Raw genomic sequence first — 23,579 nt, forward strand, 5'->3', positions numbered from 1 at the left:
GCCACTGTTGGCTGCCACCCCCTTCTGCTGCCTTACTAGCCCTCTGTTGCATGGCATGCTGATCAGTGCTCCAATACAAAGGCATGCCAGGCCACTGTTCCTCTTTAACAAGCGGATGCACAGACTCTGCAAGAGAAAAAGCCAGGTGAAGAGACAAAGCCAGAACACAAAAGCCAAGGATGGGAGCGTGCTGTGCCTTGTCTTCACTCTGGGGCTGGAGGAGCCTTGTATTGTGTGTGCTACATTTTCTGCTTGTTAAATGTCAGCATGCAGTTAGGAGACATGAATGTTTCATCAGCTGTTGGGGAGGTAGTTGTGCTGATTAAATAGCACAGATTGTGTATGTATGTGAGAGAGAAAAGGGGAGTGTGTGTATGTGTGTGTAAGAAAGAGAGAGTGAGAAAGAGAGGTGCAAAACAGCATGCACAGATGAATTGGCTTTCTAAGCCATTTGTAAATAGAAAATATTATGCATATGTGTGTATTGATAGTGGCTATGCAGTTAGTACGGAACTCTCCATGCTGTGCAAGATAATGCACATATGTGAACAGGTAACAGTGTGACAGAAAAATTATGCCCCATCTTTCTTGCTCATGGAAGAGTTGCAGGCCATGCTTGTATTGTTCCTGTGGAAAGCTCCCTAACCCTAAACATGCCATTCAAGCAAAAACTGACTTTGTTTTGTAAAAGGTCTGTGCAAAATCCCCATGCATGGATCACATCCTAATGTCCAAATATCACATTACTAGCCGCCACCGCCATCTATGGTTGTTATATTTATTATTAATGTACAAGGCTAATTTACAGGCAGCCTGAGCAAACAAAACAAAACAGCTCCCTATTTAACTTTCTAAATATAAGTTCTCCTTCTCTGATTTTCAGGGAGCCCGGTGCAGTTTATATAAATTGTGGAGGAGTTTATGTTACCTTGCATCCTAAAGGAACCTCATCTCCAATGAATACATTTGTGAAAATTTTACTTTAACTTTTGCCTCCCCACTGATGTTCAAAGATTCTGTCATATCCTTGTGCCTCCCACATTTGGTTGCTTCCTGGTGCACCACATGGGTCATCAAGATGATGCTACTGAGACAGATGCTTTGCCACTCTACCTTACAGATAAGGAGCGGTATTCAACAAAATAGTTGTGCTAGCACAAGGATTAGTGCTAGCACAATGGGATTTCTGTTAGCTTTGGAGTTGAACTGTAGCAGAAACCCTGTTGAAGGACCACACTTTACACTGGATATAATCACACTGAGACTCTGGTTTTAAGAAAACAACAAACTGGCATTTTTAAAGGAAACACATGTTGATAGGAAAGAACCCTAGTTCTGCCTAACTAAGGTAGAGATGAAACAAGGCACGCTTGTTCCTGCATCTCAAGAGAAGAAAAATCCTGAAAGGTCTCCACTCCAAGGGAGGAGCAGAAGAAGAGAGAAATGAAGTAGGAAGAGAGGTCAGAAACCCTATGAGTATCAGTCTAACACTGGAAGGTAGATAAACACAGGTTAGAAGGGAAAGGACAGTCTAGGAAGCATGGAGGTTCTTCTCCTATCTTCTCTTTCCCATACAGATACTGTATAGCGATGCCAGGTCGGCAAACAGCCGGAGACTCCGGCCCCGCCCCTGCTTTTCTCACCTCCGGCCAGAATTGCCCCCATGTTGTTTAATCTCCGGCTATTGTGGACTCCCAGGAGCGAGGAGCCAGTCATGCAGACGCCAATTTCCCCCTTGCTTCTTCTGTCTGCTTTGCCTCCTCTCTCTCTCTCTCTCTCCTTTGCATGCAGACGTGCACACCTCAGGGGAAGGACTCCATTTGCCTTCCCAAGCACCACCTCTCATTCTCATTCTTCCGTGGCGTGGAGCAAATTGGAGCAAGTAGGAGGTGAGTTGGCTGGCTGGCAAATGCCCCGGCTTTGAGGGTTTTAGGGAGTTCTAGCTGCTCTAGACCTGATGAGCAGCTGTGGCCGGGGAGCAGTGGCATTCCAAGTGCAGGGAATAAGAGGATGACACATCGGGCGCTGCCTCTTTTCCAGCTCCAGCTCACCCAGGATAGCGTCCCACCTTCCCCCCCCCTGCATTTAGAGGCATCCTCTCTCCCTGTCCTTGACTTCCCTCCCCTTTCTCCCCTCCCCCTTTGATTTCTTTGTCTGTTTATTTATTTTTATTTTGCGTGAGAAACATTGGTATTTCTCTCCCTCCCCCTTCTCTATCCCCCCTTCCGCTTCTTTCCCTCACTGATCCCAGGGCTCCCTCACCTCTTCTCTTGCATGCTTGGGAGCCTTTTTCTCCCAAGCACCAGCAGCCTGTAGCAGACTCACTCTCTGCTCAGGGTGGAGATACATGGGCTGGTGAAACCAGAAATTGCTCTCCACCCTTTTTCTTTCTTTCTTTCTTTCTTTCTTTCTTTCTTTCTTTCTTTCTTTCTTTCTTTCTTTCTTTCTCTGTAAGTGTTCATTTACTCAGAAAAACTTGCTGCAGCCTTGTGCCCCCTTTGGGAACCTCCTATGATAGTTACTTCCAAGAAAGCATGTTCTTCCTCCAGGATGAAGACTGCAATCCTAAACACGCTTGGGTGGGAGAAAGCCCACTGAATTTCGTGAGGATTGCTTTGGAGTAACTAGGCTTGGGATGGGCTTTAGAGTCTTTTCCTCTAAAATGAATTGGGTCAACCAGAAGAAAGACTTCATCTTATTTTTCTGTTCTAAACATCTCAGGGCAGAGACCCGTCTTTTTTGCTTGCTATAAACTGCATTAATTATTATTTATAATAATCTGCAATCACTAGGGGCATTATCAGGGGAGGTTGAGCCCTGGGTCTTTTCTGCTAGACCCAGATCTGCTACTCCCCACTTTTTAAAAACACATGTTTATTTTTATTTTGCTCATAGGGCAGCAAACTACAGTGCCAGTGAGATCCCAGGCTGCATACACACTGTACATTTAAAGTGTGCGGCTTCCCACAAAGAATTGTGGAAATGTAGTTTACCCCTCACAGCTAAAATTTCAAGCACCCTTAACAAACAACAGTTCCCAGGATTCTTTGGGGAAGGAGAAACATGCTTTAAATATATTGTGTGTACACACACTATTTTAATTTGCCCAGAAGCACTGTATACATTTATGCAGATTGTTGCCCAGAGTTTTTCAAGAACTTAGCAACAAGGGTGTAGTCGTCCAGGGTCTCGGGGAGTCTTAGATGCCTTACTTTTTTGGGAGCAGGGTCTCAGCAGAATCCCTGTGTTTCCAGCATTCTATGAGCCAATCAACATGACAGGGGAGTGTGTTAGCCACTTAGAAGAGTCTTCTAACATGCATCCTTGTCCTTTCCTGCTGATTGGAGCCAATCAGAGTAAAAGGAGGTAAGTCACTGAGCAGACTCTTCTCAGTAGCTAATACACTCCCCTTTCATGCCTATAGGCTCCTAGGGACCTCTGTTGTGGAAGAATGCATTAGCAAGGATCTCATTCTCAACCCAGCAGCAGAAGAGGGAAAGGTGGGAGGGGTGTGGCTGTGACTTTCATGAAGGGACCCTGCACTCCTGAATTTGCCACTGCATTGCTGCTAGCAACACCCTTGGCCATTATACAGCAGATGCAAGTAACAGTCTCCCAGCCCTTTTGGCTGAATAAATGCCTTAAATAAATAAATAAACACAAAAAGCAGCTACTCAGAGGAAAATTCAGCAGAGTATTAAGGGTTGTTTTCACCACTGCCATCCAATATAATCATCCCCCACTTCTTACTACAAACCAATACATGTCTACTCAGAAGTAAGCTCCATTGGGTTCAATGGTACTTACTCCCAGGTAAGTGTGTATTGGATTGTAGCTTAGTTACAAGCTTTGAACTAACTTCAGCTATTTAATTGTTTACACATGATCAGGTGTGTAGGTGTATAAATTCCTTTAAAATGTTGTGGGTTTGGCTCTGGTAAGTTTACCACTGGCAACCTTATGTTCTTTTATTTCAATTTTTTTTTAAAAAGGGGGGGTTTGCTTGTTTTTTTTTTTTTTAGGCCTTCTGGATGGCTCTGAATTGCAACTCCCCAGGACCAGAGGCATAACTGGAAGTCCTATGGTTCCCTATGCCTGGTGTATTCCTTCCATGTGTTAATTTTTATTTTTTTGTTTTGGTATTGGGGCCCTACTTGTTAGCTTCTAGAGGAAACTAAAGCAGCTCACAGCAAGAAATAATGCACATCCAACTCACATTTAAAGTGCATGACTTCCCCCAAAGAATCCTTGGAAGTGTAGTTTCCCCCTCGCAGTTAGAGTTCCCACCACCCATGACAAACTACAGCATCCATCTGTGCTCCCATCTAACATCTCTGCAACACTAAGCTCCTTTCTTCCTATAATGGCCTGGCCTGAGGGCACGTAAACCCTTCTTGCCAGAAGCAAGTAAGCTAGATTAAATGTTCCCTAAAAGTGTTGAACTATGACTTGGCAGACCAGGGTTTGAATCCTCAGACAGCCATGAAGCTGACTGGGTGACCTTGGACCAGTCACTGCCTCTCAGCCTCAGAGGAAGGCAATAGTAAACCACCTCTGAATACCGCTTACCATGAAAACCCTATTCGGGACCGACGAAGGCAGTCCATTTCCATTTTGCATCCATGCTCCCTAAGCTTGTGAGAAGGAATGACCTTGTCACTTCAGCTGGACTTGGGAACACCCTCTTTTAGGTAAGATTTCTATTTTAATTTCCAATCAGAGAATTTTTTTTTTAATTGTATGCTCCAAGCAACTGTGGTTGATACTTAATGTATCATGCTTAATGACATAATTAGGGCCCACCCATGACATCACTAGGGCCCACCCAGTGATGTCACTAGAGCCCGCCCCATGACATCACCAGGGCCCGCCCCATGATGTCACTAGGGCCCACCCCGTGACATTACTAGGGCCCACCCCTGTTTTCTCAGGTTTTTGGATGGTTCCGACCTGGCAACCCTAATACTGTATTGCCTTTGGTGCAAGCTGAGTTTCACCCTAACATTTCCAACAATTTTCCCCCTCTCCTTCCTGTGCCCATGCATGGCCCATACCACCCCCAAATCTGCTCCAGAAGGTTGGAAGAACACCCCCAACAGATTTAGAGCTTGGGAGGGAAGAAAGGGGGAGAACATTCTGTTGCACAAGGAAAAATCCTTGCACTGATGGCTCATTCACTTTAGTGCTACACTGAATACAGCCCAAGATTCCCACTGCTGATCTGAAGATAGTATATTGTACGGGAGCCATTTTCATCCATTCACTGCAGAGACTGGTCCAACAACCCATCATTGCATCACAGCCACCATGTTTCTGAACTGAAACTCTGCTCTGTAAAGATATGGCTGAGCCACATCATAACAGCTGACTGAGTTGTGAAGGACGGAGGGTTAATGGTAGAGCACTTGCTTTGCATACAGGAGGCATTTCCTGGTAGGGCTGGGAGAGACCCCTGTCTGAAATCCTAGAGAGCTGTTGTCTGTCAGTATAGTCAATACTGAGCTAGATGTACCAATGGTTTGACTCAGAACAAAGCAGCTTTCTATATTGTACCAAGAACTCCTAGTTCAAATCTCACCTGTACTCAGTAAGCCACTTTAGGCAAACCACAGTTTTCACTTTGGCCCTTCCACCTGCAATATGAGGATAATACTGCTTAACTGTTTATTTGTTTTTAAAAAGCATTTATAAACTGCTTAATAGTTTAAAAATCTACCTTATAGGGCTGTTATAAAGAATACTGAGATAATGTATATCTACTGCTTTGGATAGTTTTAACAAAGCATTTATTAATATATTGTTGCTGCAATAATAAACCGTAATATGACAAGAGAAGGGCTCCAGGGCTGTTGGAGAATTTAGACGCTGTCAGAATGGGGAGATAGGAAATATACTTAGAGATGAAGGCCAGTTATCACCTTTGCCACCCCTTAACCAGGTTTCCTTGCCCTTCTCTTCTTTCCATTCTGCTTGTCCTGGAAGGAGACAAAATCCTAACCCTTAGCAGAAAGCAGGGGTGCTTTCCTTCTGTGTCCCCCTTTCAGGGCTGGTACGGATATATAGGAGAATGAGAAGGGAATGACTAGTGACTGACACAGTGCACTGCACCACTTCAGACTGTAGGTGGAGGGTTCCAATTCTGAGTATTCCTCCACATAAAATACTCCCAGCAAACAGGGAGAAAAACTCTACGCCAGCCTTTAAAATTAGACTTTTCAATGCAAGCAGCTTCTTTATTATTACTGTTATTGTTGTTATTGTTATTGCATTCATATATCGCCCCATAGCCGAAGCTCTCTGGACGGTTTACAACAATTAAAAACCTTAAAAACAAATATACAAATTTAAAAAACACATTTTTAAAAAGCAATTTAAAAACAACTTCTACTGATGTAGGGGGTATAAGGCCCTTACAAAGACTGAAAGATATGTGGTCCCAAGAACTATACTCCCCTCTCTCTGAGCAGAAGCCCCCAACATAATCAGTATGTCTTCAAGACACTCTTCTTCCCCAGCACAGGTGAAGTAAAACATTTTGCTTATGGGGTCCAAGTGTTACATTTTATTCGGGACCAAACCACCAGCTTTGCAGCTTGATCAGTGTCCTTCGGTCTGGTTAGAGGGTTGCTAGATCAAGATTTCACAAATAAGGGTACACTACGGAACTATACGGTTTGTTATATGGCGTTCAATAGAACAGCATTCTTCCAACACAAAAATTCTATTCCACGCTATTTCATGGCAGCACATCTTTTTGTGGATAGTGGAAAGCTCTCAATTCAACAGGTGGCTCCTTCCTATTGCAGCTACAAAGGACTGTTATCTTAACAGAAAGCAGAAGACATCTGAAGCCTTATACAGGCTCTCTGGAGGATCTGGTTGTATTTTTTAAAAGGGCTTTTGCCTGATTTTGCATCTATTGCTTTCTTTGAGGTTGGGAAAGTAACATCTGAGGATGTGGATAGGGCCACATCCTCTGGCAAGGAGGACCTGGGAGAAGGTACTGAAGGTTCTCCCCTAGATGAAGCAGCTAGTACTTCAAACCTCCTCTGAGTCTTCCTTGGGATACTGCAGGCCCCTGAGGTCATGGGCCATGACAGCAAGCACTACTGCTACACCTCCCTGCCCAAGGGCTCAGTTACTTACCTTGGGTCAGGGGAAGAGGCAACAGTGCTAGGTGCTCTGGAGGCCTCAGTAGAGCTTGTTTGCCTGCTGTGATCTGAATAATGCTAGCAGTCTCATAAGCCTTGCCAGAAATTACACGAATAGCTCCAATTTCTCACTGGGGATTATTTAATTGGTAGTCCCAGTCCCATCTCTGACAGGTGAACTACTGCTACTGACTGTATGTTTAGTTTTAGAACTGAATATCTACACAATGCTTTATTATGATTTTATTGTAAAAACATTTGAGGAAGCAACCTAAACTTCCAAATAAAGAAAATAAAACAAGGTATAGGTGATAACACTTTACAGTACGGGAAATGCTGCAAACCTATCCCCACCAGCTTTTATCTCCAACAAGCTTATTACTTTCTAAGCAAAATAAATGAGTTGCATCCTTTACTCTTTTCAGATGCCCAAATTAGACCTTTTCAGACTTGGCTGTAACTGTTGGTCCTGTACGTTTTTGCAGCTTTCTGTCCCTTTCTACAAAAGAAGACTGAAATGAAATTGAGCAAAGGAAGGCAGTGTTAGCATGGAACAAAGAAGGCAAACGGACCAGGAATCTTAAAATGACAGAACACCTTGGCAAAACAGATAAGAGAACATGTGTCAAGACAAACAAAGCGAAAGTAGACAGCTTCAACCTAAGTAGCTGAACAGGAATGTAAGTTTGCTGTCAGGGACATGTGTTAAGACAGAAAATATGAGACTGACAAAAATGTACATGTTGTAGATCCTGGGCATATCAAGGTTTTGTTATTAAACTCATAAGATCAGGACATATAGCTGCCCCCCCCGATGTTCTATCAAGATGGTGGTCAAATTCAGTAGTGGGGGGGTATTCCAGTAGCATTCTTGGTTATAATCTAAGCTCTGGTGGAGGTTGGGTGCCTCAGTGGGGCAAACTACATGTAACAAAAAGTGGGGGAAGCAGCCTCAAGATGCTGAGTTTCTGAGCAAATAAACTCAGAGTGGAGAGGTGTGAGTTGTTTCCCCTTTTTTCCCGCTATGCAAAATTATATACCCAAGCTGTGTCCTCACCCCATCATGAGGTTCCAAAAGAATGATTTCTCCACAAAAGAACGCATTTCTTCATACAATGCATAATAATGGATTTGTGGAACTCAGTGTCACAAGAGGAGGTGTTGGCCCCTAGCTGAGATGGTTTTGAATGAGGATTAGACAGATTCATAAGAGGCTGGTAGATCTGTCCATGACTATTAGCAGAGGCAGTATGTTACCAAATACCAGTTGCTGAAAACAACAGTGAGGGAGGTCTACCTCCTTCACATCCTGATTGTGAGCTTCCTGGAAGCATTTGGTTGGTCACAGTAGGAAAGAGACCTAGATGGACTTTGGTCATGATTCCAGCGGGGCTCTTCTGATTTTAGGAATAATCTTGAAATTTTCAAGTGAGCTTTTTCAGCTTGAATGAGGACTTGGTGGAGGGGGGTTGGGAAGTTTCAGGAAAGTATGCCATTAAAAGGGGAAACGGAGCCTGTGAACTGGATGGCAAAGCAGGGTTGGCCATTTTGACTCAGCCCTGTCTACCTTTATAAACACAGATCTGGAACTCTGCCTGGAGGAAAGCAGCTTATATGGGAGGGAGGGATTTTGAGTGGAAAAAACAGCTAGTGGGGAAAAGGTTAAGTACTCCCTCCCTCCCGCTCCTTGGTATCACAGCCCCTCTCCCAGCAATGCTGGTTTTCAGTTAAAAATGGCCTGGGCTTTGTTGTAAGCATTTGTGTCTAAAGTGTAGCTTGCCCCTCTGTGGATAGGGTATTTCAGGCATTCAAGCCACAGCATGTGTTCACACGCCTGTGGTGGGAGAGACTGGTCTTGGCAGGGATACAAAGCCTCTGAGGGGTCTAGAGTTTCAAAGGGGGTTCCTTTTCTCCGCTCCTTTGTTGGAAAGTGGCAAAATGGCAAAAATGAAAAAAGCTGCTTTCCCACCACCCTAATCTCCCTCACTCACACAAAAAGCCACAGGCAAAATCTAACCTCAGTAAATATTTGCTAAAGCAAGAGAAGAACCCAGAGGGGAGTAAGTTGTTTAATTTTTATGCATTTGTTAAAAGTGGGAACATTAAAAGGGAGAAGCATGGGGCAGCTCGCAGATGCAGCAGCGGTGGGGAAGGGGCTTTTCACACAGAGCCAGCGCCAGGGATCAGCTGCAGGGAAAGGTTTTATTTAGAGTCAAATTTCTTTCAGTTTTTTTTTAGTGTGTATGTTTGTGTGTGTGTGAGAGTATGTCATTTTAGAGAAAGATGTGCGTCTGTGTGTTGAATTCAGATCAATAGGCATAGTACGGGCTTTCTCAAGTGAGTTAGTAACACATTCCAGTTCTGACCATCAGTCACTCTATTGTGTCATTCTTGGAATCTGTTTGGACCCCAACCACTGCTACTAATTAACTTCTGCAGAGTACAAGATGCTGTACAGAATGCAAAACAATATATTTCCTGGCAGGAAGGTTTATTAATATACAGTATAGCAGACAGACAAAACAGTAAAGCAGGGTCAAGGATATATGATTAATGGGTGTGTGTTTGTGTGTGTGTGAGAGAGAGAGCAATCAGGTAAGGGTTAAAATGGTCCAGGCAATGTTTTGTTAAATAAGTGTGTCTAAAGGAGAGGTTTGAGGGAGGAGAGGGAAGCTGCTTGACAGAGACAGGGAAGACGGTCTAGGCACCAAGTCATGAAAGTGGAAGTGGGAGATGGAAGCAAAATAGGGCAGGTAACAAACGGACTTACGTCCAGATCCCTCCTACTAACCTGGCCCTTAGAGCCAGCTGAATGTATTACTTCAGCTGGGCAAAGCAACTGTAAGTCCTTCTACCTGGCAGCTGTCACCGTGCATTTGTCTCTCTTTATGCAAGGCAACCCATTTGGACAGGTGCCAACCAAAATGGAGTAAAGAAAAGTCTGTGATGGGGTAGAGAAAAACCAGGCAAATGATGTGGTGAGCCATGTCACATGAATGGGTTAGTGCATGATGACAGCTGTCACAGAGAGTGCTGTAATAATGCAATTTCCATGTGGCAGCTGTATAGTATGCAGCAACCTTTAGAGTGTCTTGCAGACTATGGGCAAATTTAGGAAAAGGCAACAAATGCTTTTGTACCAAGCCTTGCTCCTTTCAGGTGTCCAAATACTACACAGAACAACTGAGAACTGCACAGCCACAAACAGGTCTACACAAGCCTTTCAGGCCTCCTTTCCCCCTTCTACCAGTCTCTACACCATCAGCCCCACCCACTTTGTCCCATCAGCCTCAGCCTCCATGTTCTATTTTCTTCCTTAATGAGGGGCTTCAGGTAACCGCACTGGCATACCTGATATGTGGCAGGACACCAAGCTGATCTCTCTCGACCTTGCTCCATGTTCCATCCATCCTATCTTACCCCTGGCAATTCTGCAACCAAGCTGCTGCTTCAGCTAACCCAGCAGTGGCTAATCGTTTTTGACCCAAGAGCCACACTGATGGCCAGCCACCTCACTGAAGGTAATATGCCAGCGATGGGTGTGGCATCTATCTACCTATACACCTACACACACAATCACACACTATGCATACAGCATATGTATACACATGCAGATCACACACACATACACTCACCACACATACAGCACACAGAAATGCTGGAATAGGGGGGTGAGAATTCTGCCTTTTACTCATAAAGAGCAGGCAAAGAGCTTTGTCACCAATCTTAGCACTATGATTGGAAATAAAAGATCCCCTCTGTTTGCCCTTTAGTAAAGATACCTAAAGAGCCAGTGGAGAGGATATTTTATATCCCCGTCTTAGTGCTAAGTACCGCAATGCTAATATAAGAGACAAAAGATCCCTCTGCCTGCTCTTTAAGAATAAAAGAGCAAGCAGGCAGAGTTTGACCTTCAGCTCCAGCTCTTGCCTTATCCAGTTCTTTCCAGCCAGCTTTGCATGCTATATTTATGCAACATGGGGCTTTTCCTCTATGACAAGGATGTTCCCATTCCAAAAATATTCTAACAAAGGGATGATTACAACATATATCTGACTCAGTAGTAAGCACATCAGAAACTCACTTCCTTTCTGTGTATTTGGGTCAATTCACACAACCCCTCATGCTTATCGAAAGCCTAATCAAAGATTACTTTGAGTTTGAGCTCAAAATGCTATTGCATTGATCTGCCCCTATCCATAAGCACATCATCAGGGGTTTCTCCACATAACAGGAGAAATAGACTAGTCTTAAAGCAAAAGTCTGACCCCCTGGGCATTTTAACTCCTTGGGATCCTTCTCTAGGTTTGCCTCAAGCTTTTAGTTGGAGTGGCTGCCCAGTTAAAACTGCCTGCTTAGGGGCAGGGGTGGGGAACATTTGGCCCTCCGGATGTTGCTGAACTACAACTCCCATCATCCTGGGCCATTGGCATGTTTTGCTGGGACTGATGGGAATTGCAGTTTAGCAACATTTGGAGGACTAAATGTTTCCCACACCTAAGTAAGGGCCGAAGTAGACTTGATGTTATTCACATCATTAGCCCTTAATGTTGTTATGCTGATGCCATAATTTGCTTTTTTTTAAAATGAATAAATACCAGGTCTGAAGGAGGGAAACTAGAGCAGGTTTGTGGCACTAGGATGAGGGAGGCTTAATCCTTTCCCCTTGCTGTAATCCTGATCAAAAGGGGGGGTGTTCTGCACCTGCCATTTATTTATGAAACTGCTAGAAATGTGAACCATGTCTAGTCCCCCCCCATTTGTTTCAACTTCCATGTGAGTTTTTCAGGCTGAGCACTTCACTTTTTGGACATTCAAATGGACATCAACAATTTCCTTTAAACGGAAGAGAAACAACTACCTAATTCTTCCCTTCCCAGGCAGCCAGACTATCTCCCCCACCTATGCGGGGACTGTATATTGCAATGTTGCCTTTGAACTAGGAACCGCAAAAATCTTCCCACCCCTACCTGCAAATAAAGGTTACAGTACAGTAAGGGCATACTTTGAGCTGACTGTCTGGATAAGTGATCCAGACAGAAAGCAACACCTCTCCTCTATTTCCGGCAGCGCTAGAGCTGTGGTAGCCCTTGCTCAAGCTAATGAACAGCCAGCCGAGTTCATTTCACAGCCTGAGGGGGTGTCTATGTTGTGAGGGCCTTAGAGCCCTTGTGGCCCAATTAGCAGTCTCCAAAGCTGGTAAACAACCAGAAAAGTCCCCTCTGCTGTTAAATTACACACACACACACACAAGTAGCTCTGCGGTAAAGAAAGCTGGACAATGTGTAACTCTGAGCATGCACAGTCCATTAATCCAGCCTGCAAAGGAGTCCCTCACATGGACTCCAACTCAGCGACATGGACCTTCAGACCTGCTACATCCATTCTGTGCTGTGAATGTAACAACTGTGTTTGACAATATTAAGTTGTGATGAATTGATTCTGCTGTACAGTTTTGGTATGTTGAAGAAGTTTTGTGAATGTTCCATACAGAGAAAATGCTACACTTCTGGGAGCAAGGGTGAATTAGAAACTTCTGCCTCCTGCTGCATGCTGTTCTGTGCTGTGCTTTAGCCAAGGCATTTAGGAACCTGGAGGAACCAATGGTGTAGTGGAAGGGGGAATGGGCAGGGATGAAGCATTGCCATCCACTGCAAGTGCCATTATGTCATCCTCTGCATGCTAAATAAACATGCTTTTCTCATAGAGAAACCCACCAAATAAGCTAAGCAAAGGAAGAGGTATGTCACATTAGCATGTAAACTAAGGGTTAAACTGCTACTTTTATTCTGAAGAATGCCAAAGTCCCTTTATTATGATAAATCAAAATGTCATGAAATAGCAAACAAGCATTTGAGTCCAACGGAACTCCTCATCAGGCTAGACATTAAGCAAAGCAGGAGGGTATGTGTATGAGAGAGAAAAGCTGGCTTGGTATTGAAGCCACATTGTCTGCATTTTTTTTTTTTGGTATATAGTCTCAGAAGGGGCATGGCTATGGGGGTGTGGCTGTCAGGGTTGTTCTGAAGAGCACCTGTACTTCAGAATTTACCATTACAGCATGGGAGAAACAGCTTTATTAGGTATCCTACCTAGTCCAATATCCTGTCTCCCAATAAATTTCTAACAACCAAACCAAGGATCACCCTGAACCTAAGAAAGTGTCCCATGATCGCTTGGACTCCTCAGTAGAGATATTTCTAACCCTTATAAGCAATTTGCTATACTGGACCCACTTGCTTTATTAGCAGAACCCCCATTTGAGAGCCACTCGACACATTATATAGAATGAGGAGGCAAACGGTGGTCACAGAATTGTGGGCTGTACCACTTCAGACCACCGGGGGGGAGTGATAGTTTCAATATATTTTAAAGTCTGTTTTCATGATGTTTTAGAGCATTTTTAGTGTTTTTGTTTTCTACCCTGGGGTTTTTTTAAAAGCCACCCCGCATTTAATAAACAATTACACGGGCAGAGCAGAGGGCTGCTCCAAACATGGGGAAACATGAACAAATATGACATGGAAGCAAAATTTAGGTTGCTAGGTAGGATGCTGAAAGCCAGGACCTCCAAGGTGGCTTTCTCTGAAATGCTACCGGTTCCACGCGCAGGACCAGCCAGACAGGCCCAGCTTCGCAGTCTCAATGCGTGGATGAGACGATGGTGTCGGGTGGAAGGGTTCGGATTTGTTAGGCACTGGGGAACATTTTGGGACAAGCCGGGCCTGTACAAAAGGGACGGGCTCCACTTGAACCAGAATGGAACCAGACTGCTGGCACTTAAAATTAAAAAGGTAGCAGAGCAGCTTTTAAACTGACTGAGGGGGGAAACCCGACAGGAGCTGAGAAAGGTCCGGTTCGGAATAAACCTCCCCCCTGGGATAAAAACCAAAGAAATGATGAAATTTTAAAAGGGGTAGGCCTAGAAGTAGGCATTGTGAGAGCAGGGGCACAGGATATAAATTCAGAAGAGCAAAATTACCACAGGCCTAACCACAAGTGCCAAAGACACTTGAAGAGAGACACTGCTTACAAGTGCCTGTACGCTAATGCTAGGAGCCTCCGAACCAAGATGGGAGAACTGGAGTGCTTGGTCTTAGAGAAGAGCATTGATATAGTGAGCATAACCGAGACCTGGTGGAATGGAGAAAACCAGTGCGATACGGTTATCCCTGGATATAAACTATATCGGAAGGACAGGGAAGGACGTATTGGTGGCGGAGTCGCTCTATACGTGAAAGAAGGCATTGAATCCAGCAAGCTCGAAACCCCAAAAGAGGCAGACTCCTCCACAGAATCGTTGTGGGTGGTGATACCGTGCCCCAGGAGGGACTTAATACTGGGAACGATCTATCGTCCCCCTGATCAAAATGCTCAGGGAGACCTTGAGATGAGATATGAAATTGAGGAAGCATCCAAACTAGGAAATGTGGTAGTAATGGGTGACTTCAACTACCCGGACATAGACTGGCTGCATATGTGTTCCAGTCATGACAAAGAAGCAAAGTTTCTAGATATTCTAAATGACTATTCCCTAGATCAGTTGGTCATGGAACCGACCAGAGGAACGGCAACCCTGGACTTAATCCTCAGTGGGGACCGGGACCTGGTGCGAGATGTAAGTGTTGTTGAACCGATTGGGAGCAGTGACCACAGTGCTATTAAATTAAACATACATGTAACTGGCCAATTGCCAAGAAAATCCAACACGGTCACATTTGACTTCAAAAGAGGAAACTTCACAAAAATGAGGGGATTGGTAAAAAGAAAGCTGAAAAACAAAGTCCAGAGGGTCACATCACTCGAAAATGCTTGGAAGTTGTTTAAAAACACTATATTAGAAGCTCAACTGGAGTGCATACCGCAGATCAGAAAAGGTACCGCCAGGGCCAAGAAGATGCCAGCATGGTTAACAAGCAAAGTCAAGGAAGCTCTTAGAGGCAAAAAGTCTTCCTTCAGAAAATGGAAGTCTTGTCCGAATGAAGAAAATAAAAAAGAACACAAACTCTGGCAAAAGAAATGCAAGAAGACAATAAGGGATGCTAAAAAAGAATTTGAGGAGCACATTGCTAAGAACATAAAAACCAACAACAAAAAATTCTATAAATACATTCAAAGCAGGAGACCATCTAGGGAGACAATTGGACCCTTGGATGATAAGGGAGTCAAAGGTGTACTAAATAACGATAAGGAGATTGCAGAGAAGCTAAATGAATTCTTTGCATCTGTCTTCACAGTGGAAGATATAGGGCAGATCCCTGAACCTGAACTAACATTTGCAGGAAGGGATTCTGAGGAACTAAGACAAATAGTGGTAACGGGAGAGGAAGTTCTAAGCTTAATGGACAATATAAAAACTGACAAATCACCGGGCCCGGATGGCATCCACCGGAGAGTTCTCAAAGAACTCAAAGGTGAAATTGCTGATCTGCTAACTAAAATATGTAACTTGTCCCTCGGGTCCTCCTCCATGCCTGAGGACTGGAAAGTGGCAAATGTAACACCAATCTTCAAAAAGGGATCCAGAGGGGATCCCGGAAATTACAGGCCAGTTAGCTTAACTTCTGTCCCTGGAAAACTGGTAGAAAGTATTATTAAAGCTAGATTAACCAAGCACATAGAAGAACAAGCCTTGCTGAAGCAGAGCCAGCATGGCTTCTGCAAGGGAAAGTCCTGTCTCAGTAACCTATTAGAATTCTCTGAGAGTGTCAACAAACATATAGACAAAGGTGATCCAGTGGACATAGTGTACTTAGACTTTCAAAAAGCGTTTGACAAGGTACCTCACCAAAGGCTTCTGAGGAAGCTTAGCAGTCATGGAATAAGAGGAGAGGTCCTCTTGTGGATAAGGAATTGGTTAAGAAGCAGAAAGCAGAGAGTAGGAATAAACGGACAGTTCTCCCAATGGAGGGCTGTAGAAAGTGGAGTCCCTCAAGGATCGGTATTGGGACCTGTACTTTTCAACTTGTTCATTAATGACCTAGAATTAGGAGTGAGCAGTGAAGTGGCCAAGTTTGCTGACGACACTAAATTGTTCAGGGTTGTTAAAACAAAAAGGGATTGTGAAGAGCTCCAAAAAGACCTCTCCAAACTGAGTGAATGGGCGGAAAAATGGCAAATGCAATTCAATATAAACAAGTGTAAAATTATGCATATTGGAGCAAAAAATCTGAATTTCACATATACGCTCATGGGGTCTGAACTGGCGGTGACCGACCAGGAGAGAGACCTCGGGGTTGTAGTGGACAGCACGATGAAAATGTCGACCCAGTGTGCGGCAGATGTGAAAAAGGCAAATTCCATGCTAGCAATAATTAGGAAAGGTATTGAAAATAAAACAGCCGATATCATAATGCCGTTGTATAAATCTATGGTGCGGCCGCATTTGGAATACTGTGTACAGTTCTGGTCGCCTCATCTCAAAAAGGATATTCTAGAGTTGGAAAAGGTTCAGAAGAGGGCAACCAGAATGATCAAGGGGATGGAGCGACTCCCTTACGAGGAAAGGTTGCAGCATTTGGGGCTTTTTAGCTTAGAGAAAAGGCGGGTCAGAGGAGACATGATAGAAGTGTATAAAATTATGCATGGCATTGAGAAAGTGGATAGAGAAAAGTTTTTCTCCCTCTCTCATAATTCTAGAACTCGTGGACATTCAAAGAAGGTGAATGTTGGAAGATTCAAGACAGACAAAAGGAAGTACTTCTTTACTCAGCGCATAGTTAAACTGCGGAATTTGCTCCCACAAGACGCAGTAATGGCCACCAGCTTGGATGGCTTTAAAAGAAGATTAGACAAATTCATGGAGGACAGGGCTATCAATGGCTACTAGCCGTGATGGCTGTGCTCTGCCACCCTAGTCAGAGGCAGCATGCTTCTGAAAACCAGTTGCCGGAAGCCTCAGGAGGGGAGAGTGTTCTTGCACTCGGGTCCTGCTTGCGGGCTTCCCCCAGGCACCTGGTTGGCCACTGTGAGAACAGGATGCTGGACTAGATGGGCCACTGGCCTGATCCAGCAGGCTCTTCTTATGTTCTTATGAAGTAGTGAAGACTAGCATTATACCACAGGGATGGGAAACCTACTGCTTCCTGCAGATATTTTTGAACTCCAGCTCCCATCAGTTTTAGCCAGAATGGCCAATGGTCAGGAATGATGGGAACTGGGCTTCTTCTGGGAGGAAGGGTGGGATGCAAATGTAACAAACAAACTGTAGCCCGACATTGAGGGCCACAGGTTTCCCTACCCTGTTCTACAACCTCAATATACTGTCTCATTCTGCATAATGTTTAGAACAGCACTATATCCCACTGATCAAGCCTGTGCAACACAAGGCCCATGGGTCAACTGGGCTGTTGTCCTATCGGTGGACCCAGGCCACATTCACACCATACGTTTATTCTACTATTATTCCAATTTAACAGTCATGGCTTCCCCCAAAGAATCCTGGGAAGTGTAGGTTGCTGAGAGTTGTTAGGAGAGACCTATTCCCCACATAGAGCTACAGTTTCAAGAGTTTTCTGGGAAGAGGGACAGACTGTTAAACCACTCTGAGAATTGTAGCTCTGTGAGGGGAATAGGAGTTCCTAACAACTCTAAGCACCCTTCACAAACAACACTTCCCAGGATTCTGTGTTGAAAGCATTCATGAGTGTTTAAAGTGGAATGAAATTCCACCTTCTTTTTTTGGCATCTTTTCTTCTCTTTGTGAGAACATCTGTTAGCCCCACATGCTTGAAAACAGTTAGGACAGGATAACATTGCTCCTCCTCTTCCTGGATTCAGAGGTGCAAGGTGGAGCTGATGCCATTGTCCTGGCCTGTTTTATCCATCCAGTTACACTGCAGAGCCTGCCTGCCTCTGAGATTCCCTTGATGTGTGAACTGCCGAGAGAGTGAAAGCCTCCAGTGCTCTTACCACAGGGTTAAGCGAGGGTGAATAATAGTCAAACAAGGCTGGGAGAAGAGAGAGAGAAAGTAAACAGTAAACACAGTGGGGTGGGGAAACAAGACCAAAACAAGGGGGTATAGATGAGGATGTAGAGAGTTTTATTATGGTGAAAAAGAGCAATAGAGGATGCTAAATGTTTCCATGAGAAAAAAGGGGAAACAGAGAGAGAGGTGCAGAAAGACCTGTGTTAGTAAAGAGAAAGGAAAGAGCAGGTTATGGGGTAGTGAGAGAGCTCTTCTGATATCCTTTTTATTGTGCATTCATGGTGATTTGTTCTCATGATGTTATCGTGGCATTCATATGCGATTCTACTTTCAATACTATTTGTGCCTCCAAAAGTTTTAGGGTGGTTTTCTAGTGCCTATCCTGTATCTTCCTGCTGAAATAATGTAACTTTTCATACCAAAAATGTTCAGAGTGGGGGGGGGGTTGTCCTGATTTTATTGCACATTAACCCCTCTGGATAGCAATAATGTGGAAGTACTAGGGAAGCATCTCAGGACAACTAATAAAGAATAATAAATCCTTTACTAATGTACTATTATTGTGTCAGGGACATGTTAAAGAATACACCCATAATAAAACACCAGTCTGAAGGAATCTAGAGGAAGGGGTGAGGTGAGCAGATGACAGGTTAAAAAGAAAACACTGAATTCAACCTATGGCAAAAATACCTTTCCACACTTAATGTAGCAGTATGACCCTCGAGTTAAAAATAAATGTAAAAGTGGCCTTCCAATCTACGGCAAAAATGTCCAACTCATTTGAACGTCCCACCCTGCCTCTTGAGGGGACAGGCAGAACACAATATATGGCAAGCAGGCCCCACTTAATGCAGACTGAGTGTCATGGCCTTTGAAGGTGATTATGAGAGCCACTTGCAACCCTGTCTCCTCAATGGAAAAACAAGCTGCAAGACTTCCAAGCCATCCACAAACCACAACTCACCCAGCATATAAAGTATTCCTGCTCCATACTGGAAGGCTGCTGTAAATCCACAGCAAAACAGCCACTGAACACCACCACATTTCCATACTTTGATCACCCACATGGTGGCCAAGTTTATTAATCCAAGAGTAGCTTTAAGGCCATAAAACAGGGTGGACTGGGTGATGTATATTATTTGGAATGAGTGATGGCCCAGGACGCTGAAAGTTGAGGATGTCAAAAACAATCCACTCTTTTCCAGTCTACTGTTCCCCTCATGATATAGGCCTAACTGAAAGCTTGCCAGATCTATGATGACTACTAAGGATGGGCAAATCAGTCTGTTTCACTTTTGCACATAATCCCCAGTAAGTCCATTCCATCACCTTTCTGCATTAAACTGAAATGTTTTCATCATCATCATCATCATCATCATCTGCATTATGTACATATATACATTGCTAAACATATTTCTCTCAGCATATGCATTTTAAAAAGTATTCTGATTAGTTTAAAACTAATCAACTCAAACTCAAATGTCACATTTGAAAAAGTGAGATATTCAGTGAATGTTTAAGTTCTGATCCACATATAAGTCAAACAGACATGGATTAGGTCAGTTCATATCAGAATTTGCAGAGGCTGAATTCTTCAAGCATCCCTAGCAACTGTTCAAGGAAAAGTTATTCCCATTTCTATTGATCCTAGGATTGCAGTAATCTACCAGAATCTGGGACATTCCAAAACAGTTAGATCTGGGCTCATGCCCTTGGCCATGTCTTGCCACTGTCATCATCCCCTTGCCCATTTTGAAAGCAATCAGAATAAAGCTAGGCTCAGTTTCTTGATGTTTGTGCTCACTCAGATAACACCACAGAATTTTCTGAAGCAATATGGTGCTATTCTATTATTATTATTATTATTATTATTATTATTATTATTATTATTATCTTTATTTATACCCCACCATTTTTCCAAAACTGGAACTCATGGCAGCTTCCAATTAAAAACATACAAAGTCTACATTAAAATAAGATTAAACTATTTCCAATATTAAAACCATACACACATATAGCTAAAAAAGTTCAAACTAGTTTAAAAATGATATAATAGACATTAGCAATGCAGCACCCTTCACGCCCTATCCTTAGCCTTCAATTCCAAAGGCTTGTTGGAATAGGAAGGTCTTTGCTTGTCGGAGGAAGGACTGCAAGGAGGGGGTCATTCTTACCTCCCTAGGAAGGGAATTCCAAAGCCTAGGGGCAGCCACCGAGAAGGCCCTCTCACGCGTCCCCACTAGTCGTACTTGAGAAGATGTGGGTATTGAGAGAAGGGCCTCTCCTGAGGATCTCAGGGCCCGGGCAGGCTCATACAGGGAGATACGGTCTGATAAATAGCCTGGACCTAAGCCGTATAGGGCTTTATAGGTCAACACCAGCACTTTGAATTGTGTCCGGAAACAGACTGGCAACCAGTGGAGCTTTTTTAACGGGGGTAGTACGGTCCCTGTAACCAGCCCCAGTTAGCATTCTGGCTGCAGCACGTTGTACCAACTGAAGTTTCCGAACAGTTTCTACTGCTGAAGCTATGCAGTTTGACTGTGTAATAAGTTGTCTTAGAATTATGCACAAGTTGCCCTCAGTTCTTTAAGGAAGCAAAGGTTACTCAGTGTAGTTACTAATGCACTTACACCATGTAGGTTAGCAATGAAGTTGCTTTATGTAACCTTCTACAATTCTCCTGTAATTGTAAATTTTGACCTGCAGTTGATGTCTTGCAAAGCTTAGCTTGCACTGAGACTCTGCCCTGAGGGAGTAGTTTCATACTTTGAAAAGCTTAATTGTTAAACGGGGGGGGGGGGGAGGAATACTAGGAGGAGCCATATCAGTTAGAATGCCTTAATGTCAAAAGTCTGTGACCCAAAGAGGTTGAGTTGGCAGGTCTGTAATAATGACCTCAAAAAAAAAAGATCACCTTTCTTCCTACAGGGTACTCTCAGCTCCCTCTTGTGGAAGGATGTTTAACCCCAACATGTATAGACAGAAGCTCACTGGCAATGAAGTTCCAAGTTCCATATGTGCCCACTTGAGTGCTTCGATCTGTGGAACTGGCACTGTTATAGGTGCCGCATAATACTTGTTATGCACTTGTAAGCAATCATTCTTTTAGTGTGGCAGCACCTACTTTTGGAACTCTGATTTGGATGCCTATTGACATCAGGCAGGCACCTTTGCTGTATTCTTTTCAGCAGCTGCTTGAATTTTTTTTGGTTAGGCAAGCCTATCTAGACACATAGATATTGATAGGCTTTAATATTTTAGTCTGTTACTGTTTTAATTGTTTTAAAATGTTTGAATTACTTGTTTTTCACTGTTGTATTGATACTTTTAATGTTTTTGTAAGCCCCTTACAGTTGTTGTTTTTTACAATCAAGTGGTATATAAATTTTGTTAAATAAATAAACAGAACAATAGCATGCTAAAAGGTTGAAGGTGTCCAATAAGCATTCTCCATCCCAGGTTTACTGGGGCGGGGGGGCAGGGGGGAACTGAACACATTACTCCTTCTTATGACAACTGCTTCCTCCAGGAGTTGCAACTATAAAAAATGGAAGCCTCAGGAAGGGAAACATTTGTTGTCACTGTGCAGAACCAGAGCTGTTCAGTCCAGTGGCCATGGACAATAGTCAGGGACAGAGTAGGTGATTCTGCAGGTGGCTAAATCAGGGCATTCTTGGATAAGGCAGATTAGGGTTCTGACAGCCTTTCAAGACATGAGCCAGAGAAGGCAGTGGAGGGCTTGAGGCTGGAGACTTTCTAGGTGGAGATGCTGCAAACTAGGCTACTATGCTTCTCTCCTCAGAGGCACCAAGTCTGCTTTCTCCCTCCTGTTTCTAGGCACCTGTGCTTAAATCGCTCAGCTTCCCTCATCCCAAGGCAGCCTGGAAACAATTACCAAAGAACAATAACTACATGCTGGCATAATTAAAATACCAGAGCAGCCGCTGTGCAAGGGAAACAACCAAGGGACCAGACGACACATCAGTACACAAACCTACAGCCACAGCACATGCAGCAATATAGAGGGAAAAGCCACTGCTGGCTGTGTTTACCTCCCACACACACTTGGGCATTGCAGCGGCACAATACACCAGGAAACCGGTCTGTAACCCCCATTTTATGTTCTGGAATCAAAACACCTCCAGAAAGGAGGTTAGGAGATGGAATTGTTCATTGTTCATCTCAGTCCCAGGAATAAGCAACTCCCCTTGCTATTTATCTCCCTAGCCTTTAACAAACGCGTCTCTCATAGACAACACGGCTAAACAGTCCCCACCAAATAATTCCAGACTAGGAAGCCCAGACTTTCACTTGCCTTCTGCAACCTGAATGCATTCAGGAAATCAGGGAAATGCTGGAACTAGAAGAATTTGACCTGGCATTTGGTTTGAATCTTTCTGGATAGGTCCAGGACAGCAATGAGCACATAAGTTAGGTTATAAGCACTTGGGCAAAATCAGGGTGATGATGTGGGCCATGTGTAGGGAAGACCCAAGGGCACCATCTCAACAGATATGATTGCAACCTAGCCAGATTTTTACAGACTTGACCAAATTGTTATCATTCCAGTCAGTAGTCACAACTGGAGGATGCAAAACTTGGGGGGGAAATTCAGCTGAGTCACATGGAAGACTGTCAATAATGATGGTTCCCAACAGCAGTTCATAGGCTGAATTTTCCATTAGTGTGCATGCATTTGCTGTCATAATGCTTAAGGTGTTATGTGAGTATGGTGGTTGCAGTTGCCCAGTTATGCATGGCCTACCATCTCACCACAGACTACCTCTGAGGCAGCTATTCTAGGCAGTCTGGCTGAGTCCGAGATGTGAGAAACCAGATTCCACTGAACTCCCAGACATGTCATGAAAAAAATCGTGTTGCATTCTCCAAATTTTCAAATGTTTTAAGATTTCAGAATTCTCAAGATCCTATTTCCAGCTTCCTCCATCTCAAAGCAGACCCAAGCAGAAACATTTGATGCTAGTGCCTCTTCTGCTATGTTTGGGACCCTGTGAAACCACAGTTTACTCTCACTCTTCTGTCTGTTCATATGTCAAGTTAGACCACTGGGTGCATCTATGGCCTTCCCCAGCCCTACCTGGAGATACCAGGGACTGAGCCTGGGAACTTTTACATTCAGCATAGGGTCTGCCACTGATGTCTTTGTCACGTGATGATTTCCCTTTAGGATTTGGTTAGAAGAAAGCAGCACCCCCTGCACCCCGCTTTATGGCAAATGGAAGCTGAGAACAGGTTGAATTTTCCACTCTGCTGACCAAGCACAGTGGGGGAAGTGGCACGTCTGCTACAATAGCAGGGAAGAGTGAGGTTGTAGTTGGCCCATTTAAATAATATATTTATGATATAGCTTTATAGAGTTAGAAGTTCCCCCCCCTTCAGAGTTCAAGAAAAAACATTTTTAAAAAAGACAAGTGTTTCTGTACCCATTCTCCTCCTCCAGGAAGTCTGGGTATAGAGCCAAGATGGTAGTTTTCAA

At 43.9% G+C, this 23,579-nt stretch overlaps 1 protein-coding gene across 9 annotated transcripts in view; it reads right to left on the minus strand.

The window, feature by feature from the left end:
• Positions 1–23,579, minus strand: part of SDK2 (sidekick cell adhesion molecule 2) — a 474,185-nt gene that overhangs the window by 268,643 nt on the left and 181,963 nt on the right. The window contains exon 1 of one of the 9 annotated variants that reach the window (XM_061615696.1): positions 1,644–1,930. The exons of the other annotated variants lie outside the window; for them this stretch is intronic. Within the exon in view, the coding sequence (XP_061471680.1) occupies positions 1,644–1,716 (73 nt within the window). The 5' untranslated portion in view covers positions 1,717–1,930. Of the gene's footprint in view, positions 1–1,643; positions 1,931–23,579 lie in introns of those variants that run through there. 9 annotated transcript variants of the gene reach the window in all.

This window comes from Rhineura floridana, chromosome 3 (assembly GCF_030035675.1).
Source record: "Rhineura floridana isolate rRhiFlo1 chromosome 3, rRhiFlo1.hap2, whole genome shotgun sequence".
Lineage (NCBI taxonomy): Eukaryota > Metazoa > Chordata > Lepidosauria > Squamata > Rhineuridae > Rhineura > Rhineura floridana.